Here is a 7,748-nt window from a genome sequence, read left to right on the forward strand (position 1 = left end):
GTTCGAGATCAGCCTGACCAACATGATGAAACCCCGCCTCTACTAAAAATACATAACTTAGCAGGGCGTGGTGCACGCCTGTAATCCCAGCTACTCAGGAGGCTGAGGCAGGAGAATCACTTGAACCAGGGAGGCGGAAGTTGCAGTGAGCCGAGATCGTGCCACTACACTCCAGCCTGGGTGACAGAGTGAGACTCCATCTCAAAAAAAAAAAAAAGAAAATGTATAGCTAAAAGACTGACTAGCATTGAACACACTGGGTTCAAGAGAACTGAAAACATGCTCATATAAAAACTTGTACACAAATACCGATAACAGCAATATTTATAGCCAGAAAGTGGAAACAACCGCAGATGTTCATTAATCACAGTAAATAAACAAAATGTGTATCTCCATATAATGGAGTATTATTTGCAATTAAAAGGAATGAAATGCTGATACCTGCTACAACATAGGTGAACCTTGAAAACATTGTAGTAAGTGAAAGAAGCCAGACATGAGAAGAGGACACATATTTTATGATTCCATTTATATGCAATGTTCAGAATAGGCAAATCTATAGAGACAGACAGTAGACTGACTAGTGATTGCCTGCTGTTGGGGGCCTTGGGAAATAGAGTGACTACAGATGGGTATGGAGTTTCTTTTTGGCGTGGCAAAAATGTTCTGGAATTAGGTAGTGGTGGTGGTGTTAAAACCACTGAATCAAACACTTTAAAATAGTAAATTCTTTTTTTGAGATGAGGTCTTGCTCTGTTGCCCAGGCTGGAATGCAGTGGCGTGCGATCATGGCTGTCTGCAGCCTTAACCTCGGGCTCATGTGATCCTCCCACCTCACCCTCTTGAGTATCTGGGACCACAGGCGTGCACCACCACACCCAGCTAAGTTTTTTTTTTTTAAGACAGAGTCTTACTCTGTCTCCCAGGCTGGAGAGTGCAGTGGCACAATCTTGGCACACTGCAACCTCCACCTCCCAGGTTCAAGTGATTCTCCTGCCTCAGCCTCCCCAGTAGCTGGGATTACAGGCATGCGCCACCACATCCAGCTTATTATTAGTAGACGGGGTTTCACCATATTGGCCAGGCTGGTCTCGAACTCCTGTCCTCGTGATCTGCCCGCCTTGGCCTCCCAAAGTGCTGGGATTACAGGCGTGAGCCACCACACCTAGCCTTCTTTTTTTTAGAGGAACTGATAATTATTTAGTCAAGACTTGCAATCAAAACAGTTTTTCATCCAAGTTTAATGATAAAAATAATATTCATCGTCTTTTTTCTATCTTGTCTGCTAAAGTGCCTCAATTTCCTAACAAATCATACTATCATTTTCTTTTCTTTTTTTTCTTTTTGACACAGTCTCGCTCTGTCACCCAGGCTGGAGTGCAATGGCGCAATCTTGGCTCACTGCAACCTCCACCTCCCGGGATCAAGCGATTCTCCTGCCTCAGCCTTCCGAGTAGCTGGGATTACAGGCATGCGCCACCATGTCCAGCTGATTTTTGTATTTTTTGAGAAGAGACAGAGTTTCACCCTGTTGGTCAGGCTGGTCTTGAACTCCTGACCTCGTGATCCACCCACCTTGGCCTCCCAAAGTGCTGGGATTAGAGGCGTGAGCCACTGCGCCCAGCCTCATGTTTTCTTTCTACCATCATCGTAGCACATAACTCTTGAGTCTGTTTCTGCCTTTCTTTTGTTTCGTTGCATTGTTGTTTTTCGAGACAGGGTCTTGCTCTGCCGCCCAGGCTGGAGTGCAGTGGCACTATCTCAGCTCACTGCCACCTTTACCTCCCAGGCTCAGGAGATCCTCCTACCTTGGCCTCCCAAGTGGGACTGCAGGCATGCACCACTGACCTGGCTTTGCCATATTGCCCAGGCTGGTCTCAAACTCCTGGGCTCAAGCGATCCACCCCTGTCAACCTCCCAAAGTGCTGGGATTACAGGCAGGAGCCGTGCCCAGCTTGTTTCTGTCTGCCTTTCTTTTTTTCTTTCTTTCTTTTTTTTTTTTTCTTTTTTGGAGACAGGGTCTTGCTTTCTTGCCCAGGCTGAAGTGCCGTGGTGTGATCTCGCCTCTCTGCAACCTCTGCCTTCCAGGTTCCAGTGATTCTCTTGCCTCAGCCTCCCAGATAGTTGGGATTATAGGCATGCACCACCACATCCAGCTAATTTTTTGTATTTGTAGTACATAGATGGGGTTCACTATGTTGCCCAGGCTGGTTTCGAACTGTTGGGCTCAAGCAATCCGGCTGCTTTGGCCTCCCAAAATGCTGGAATTACTGGAGTAAGCCACAGAGCCCGGCCTGCTTTTCTTTTGTAGACATACATATTATAGCTAGGACAGAAGTTCCCAGAAATTTTTAGTTGATGACCTCTCAACAATTAAAATTTTCACCACTGTGATCCTATTGTCATTCGTATCTAGTATTTGTCATATTACATGAACAGCTCTGGATTTTTATTACGTTTATGTCCTCTTAAGGGTAAATCCATAAAATTTAAAGGGCCAGGCAACATACATAGGACTAGTCTTTTCCCTGAAACGTATCCCAAAGGGAAAAAAAAATACATATATTTCCAGTAGGAGATTTTAGATTTAGTATTTTACTTGATTATGATAAATTTGAACTAAGCAGACCTCATTAGACCTTTCTTTGGCACAAGTCACAATACTGCTTGAGTTTATGTACAGGTGAATTGTTTTATGTAAACCTATTTTTAGTGATTTCAAACTTAATGAATTGGAATATTTTAGAATGTGAAACCTTGTGCTTCAAATATTTAGCCTGCAATGTATCAATTAGGTTAGATCATGTGATCAGCTATTGAGTAGTATAAGACATCAGGTGTGTAGTTGATACAACTTATACTCAGATGAAAAGATACTGGACTGGGCTGGGCGCGATGGCTCATGCATGTAATCCCAGCACTTTGGGAGGCCGAGACAGGTGGATCATTTGAGGTCTTGAGTTCAAGACTAGCCTGGCCAACATGGTGAAACCCAGTCTCAACAAAAATACAAAAGTTAGCTGGGTGATAATGGCACACACCTCTAATCCCAGCTACTCTGGAGGCTGAGGCAGGAGAATTGCTTGAGCCTGGGAGGCGGAGGTTGCTGCACTCCAGTCTAGGTGACACAATGAGACCCTGTCTCAAAAAAAAAAAAAAAGATACTAGATGCCTGAAACTCACTGTACAGTGAGGAAATCCAGACATGGCAGAACTTGACATGGACCTAGAGAAAAAGCAGACACAGAATGGGCTATGAAGGAGAGATCAGAACTATACCTGAAGAACCTGAGAGGTTATTAAAAATCTGTTAGTTTTAGGCCAGGCATGGTGGCTCACGTCTGTAATCCCAGCACTTTGGGAGGCCAGGGCGGGCGGATCACGAGGTCAGGAGATCGAGACCATCCTGGCTAACACAGTGAAAACCCGTCTCTACTAAAACAGTACAAAAAATTAGCCGGGCCTGGTGGCAGACGCCTGTAGTCCCAGCTACTCGGGAGGCTGAGGCAGGAGAATGGCGTGAACTTGGGAGGCAGAGCTTGCAGTGAGCCAAGATCGCACCACTGCACTCCAGCCTGGGCGACAGAGCAAGACTCTGTCTCAAAAAAAAAAAAAAATCTGTTTTCACTTTCAATCCCTGGACTTTTTGAAGTCAGTTTTTAAAAATTGAATTTGCTCTTCATCATTTAATCACTTGATGACTTGATGCCTCAGTCTGTGTTTGGCGGCGGCGGCGGCGGTGGTGGTTGTTTGAGGTGGAGTTTCACTCTGTTGCCCGGGCTGGAGTGCAGTGGTGCGATCTCGGCTCACTGCAACCTCCACCTCCTGGGTTCAAGTGATTCTCCCACCTCAGCCTCCTGAGTAGCTGGGACTACAGGCATGTGCCACCATGCCCAGCTAATTTTTTCATTTTTAGTTTTGTTTTTTTTTTTTTTTTTGAGATGGAGTTTCACTCTTTTTGCCCAGGCTGGAGTGCAATGGCTCGATCTCGGCTCACCACAACGTCTGCCTCCCAGGTTCAAGCGATTCTCCTGCCTCAGCCTCCTGAGTAGCTGGGATTACAGGCATGCACCACCACCCCAGCTAATTTTGTAGTTTTAGTAGAGACGGGGATTCACCATGTTGGTCAAGCTGGTCTTGAACTCCCGACCTGAGGTGATCCACCCGCCTCGGCCTCCCAAAGTGCTGTGATTACAGGCATGAGCCACTGCCCCTGACCTTTTTTATATTTTTAGTAGAGACAGGATTTCACCATGTTAGGCTGGTCTCAAACTCCTGACCTTAAATGATTCACCTGCCCGGGCCTCCCAAAGTGTCGGAATTATAGGCATGAGCCACTGTGCCCGGCCGACCATGCTTGCTTTATAAAGCAAGTGATATGTAATATAAAATATAAATTGGATGGTTTGGAGAGTCCCATGTAAGCAACTGATGTACTTCATTTACTGTTATCAGAAAACATTAGATGTGGCCAGGCACGGTGGTGTACACCTGTAATCCCAGCACTTTGGGAGGCCAAGGCAGGCAGATCATCTGAGGTCAGGAGTTCAAGACCAGCCTGGCCAACATGGTGAAACTCCGTCTCTACTAAAGATACAAAAAATTAGCTGGGCATGGTAGCACGTGCCTGTAATCCCAGCTACTTGGGAGGCTGGGGTGGGAGAATTGCTTAAACCTGGGCAGTTGAGGTGGCAGTGAACCAAGATCATGCCAATGCATTCCAGCCTTGGTGACAGAGTGAAACTCCATCTCAAAAAAAAAAAAAAAAAAAAGGAAAACATTAGATGTTTTAGCTATCCTCTCCTATTAAAACATTAAAATCATTTGGAAAAAAAATATGAAGCTTTCCAATTGTGCAACTTACCGTGTATCATCTGCCTCTAACACCTATTCATGATGCCTGCTAATAAACAGATGCTCGTTAAGAACTGAAAGAATCAGCTGGGCCCGGTGGCGCATGCATATAATCCCAGCACTTTGAGAGGCTGAGGTGGGGAGGATCACTTGAGCCCAGAAATTCGAGACCAGCCTGGGTAACACAGACCTTGTTTCTACAAAAAATAAAAAAAATTCAGCTGGGTGGTGTGGTGGTGCACACCTGTAGTCCCAGTTACTTGGGAGGCTGAGGCAAGAGATCAAGGCTGTGGTGAGCCATGATCACACCACTGCACTCCAGCCTGGATGAAGGAGTGAAACCTTGTCTCAAAAAGAAAAAACCCTGAATAAATAAGTAAATTAACTGTGTTGTTGTTCTTTTAAGGTTAAAAACGACAACCAACATCAGCCATGAAAGATCCAAGTCGCAGCAGTACTAGCCCAAGCATCATCAATGAAGATGTGATTATTAACGGTCATTCTCATGAAGATGACAATCCATTTGCAGAGTACATGTGGATGGAAAATGAAGAAGAATTCAACAGACAAGTTAGTTTTTTGTACAAACATGTTCTTTTTCATAGTCCATTCCAGCCCTCAATATGATTGTACTTGTCCATGAAATGTGTTTATCTTGTCCTTTATGTATGAAGTATGTAGACTGATGTGCCACCACTCCTACTTATTTGGCTGCTGATTACTACCAGGCTTAACTGCTTATGGAAATAACCTGGGGAGCTTGTTTCAGGGTCCCACCCTAGAGATTCTGAATCAGGAGGATGAGGGTGGAGCCTGGAAAACTTTTTCAAAACTCCCAGATGGTTCCAGTGAGCAATCAGATTTGGAAACCACTGCCTTACGCCAGTCAGATTGCTGTGTTACTGTGAAAGTCAAGAGAATTTAGGAGTCAGGAGTAGACAGGCACAGAAAAAAGAGACAGGCATCTCTTTTTACTTCCTCCCTGCCACTCTCAATGGAAAAAAGACTGTTCTTCTAATAAAAGTAAAAACAGAAAAACCCTAAACAGATCTTCGCAGGTCATTATGGTAAGCATTTTTTTTCCTTAGCACAGAAGCAGAAAAGAAAGTGTGACCTTGTGCCTTTAAATGGTTTAGTTCAAGATATTTTAAGCCATTCCTAGTGATATCTACCAAGTGTGCTACAAATTATCCTTTATTATAAATCTAGATAGAAGAGGAGTTATGGGAAGAAGAATTTATTGAACGCTGTTTCCAAGAAATGCTGGAAGAGGAAGAAGAGCATGAATGGTTTATTCCAGCTCGAGATCTCCCACAAACTATGGACCAAATCCAAGACCAGTTTAATGACCTTGTTATCAGTGATGGCTCTTCTCTGGAAGATCTTGTGGTAAAAACTTATTTTTCATCTTTTAAGACCTAGTGCAACTTTTGCATAAGTGGAAAAGCCAGTTCCCATCTATTTAAGAATTCTGCGTCTTCTTCCCCTTCAGAAATTGTGCTGCTTCTGGCTGGGCATGGTGACTCACGCCTGTAATCCCAGCACTTTGGGAGGCCGAGGCAGGTGGTTGACTTGAGGTCAGGAGTTTGAGACCAGCCTGACCAACATGGAGAAACCCCATCTCTACTAAAAATGCAAAATTAGCCGGGCATGGTAGCACATGCCTGTGATCCCAGCTACTCAAGAGGCTGAGGCAGGAGAATCTCTTGAACCTGGCAGATGGAAGTTGCGGTGAGCCGAGGTCGCACCATTGCACTCCAGCCTGGGCAACAAGAGCGAAACTCCATTAAAAAAAATAAATAAAAAATATAAAAATTGGCCGGGCATGGTGGCTCATGCCTTTAATCCCAGCACTTTGGGAGGCCGAGGTGGGTGGATCACCTGAGGTTGGGAGTTCAAGACCAGCCTGGCCAACATAGTGAAACCCCATCTCTACTAAAAATACAAAAATTAGCTGGGTTGGTGGTGCATGCCTGTAATCTCAGCTACTCAGGAGGCTGAGGCAGGAGAATTACTTGAACCTGGGAGGCGGAGGTTGCAGTGAGTGGAGATTGCACCATTGCACTCCAGCCTGGGCAACAGAGTGACTCTTGACTCAAAAAAAAAAGAAAAAAATAATACAAAAATTAGCTGGACATGGTGGCAGGCACCTGTAGTTCCAGCTACTTGGGAGGCTGAGGCAGGAGAATTGCTTCAACCTGGAAGGCAGAGGTTGCAGTGATCCGAGATCGCGCCACTACACTCCAGCCTGGGTGACAGAGTAAGACTCTGTCTCAAAAAAAAAAAAAAAGGACAAAGAAATTGTGCTGCTTTTTACGATGGAAGCAGAGTCTCATGACATGGAATCACTTCTGGCAACACTGTGGAGCTAGTCTTAAATGGACTTCTAGCCCCTGCTTTTAGTCCTGATGTTGCCCTAGGGTACTTAAATGTCCTAAAGAATTAATAATTTAAAAACACACACAATATTATCATGTTACTTGCCTATACAAAAGTAGCTTGATGGAGAAGTTTTGCTCTTTAATCTTGTTTTGGCTGGGCTCAGTGGCTCATGCCTGTAATCCCAACACTTTGGGAGGCTGAGGCACGTGGATCACAAGGTCAAGAGTTCGAGACCAGCCTGACCAACATGGTGAAACCCCCATCTCTACTAAAAATACAAAAATTAGCTGGGCCTGGTGGCACATGCCTGTAATCCCAGCTACTCGGGAGGCTAAGGCAGGAGAATCGCATGAATCCGGGGAGTGGAGGTTGCAGTGAGCCAGGATGGCATTGTTGCACTCCAGCCTGGGAGACAGAGTGAGACTTCTCAAAAAAAAAAAAAAAAGAAAAATTGGGGAAGCGGGGAAAATTGTTACAACTAAACATCAGCACTAGTGAGAACTGGCTGGGTC

General features: G+C 44.9%; 1 protein-coding gene across 1 annotated transcript in view; it reads left to right on the top strand.

Moving 5' to 3' along the window:
* Window positions 1–7,748, top strand: part of PAIP2 (poly(A) binding protein interacting protein 2) — a 28,859-nt gene that overhangs the window by 17,674 nt on the left and 3,437 nt on the right. The window contains exons 2-3 of the mRNA XM_003900173.2: window positions 5,261–5,424; window positions 6,064–6,243. Of these exons, the coding sequence (XP_003900222.1) occupies window positions 5,287–5,424; window positions 6,064–6,243 (318 nt within the window). The 5' untranslated portion in view covers window positions 5,261–5,286. The remainder of the gene's footprint in view (window positions 1–5,260; window positions 5,425–6,063; window positions 6,244–7,748) is intronic.

Source organism: Papio anubis, chromosome 5 (genome assembly GCF_008728515.1).
Source record: "Papio anubis isolate 15944 chromosome 5, Panubis1.0, whole genome shotgun sequence".
Lineage (NCBI taxonomy): Eukaryota > Metazoa > Chordata > Mammalia > Primates > Cercopithecidae > Papio > Papio anubis.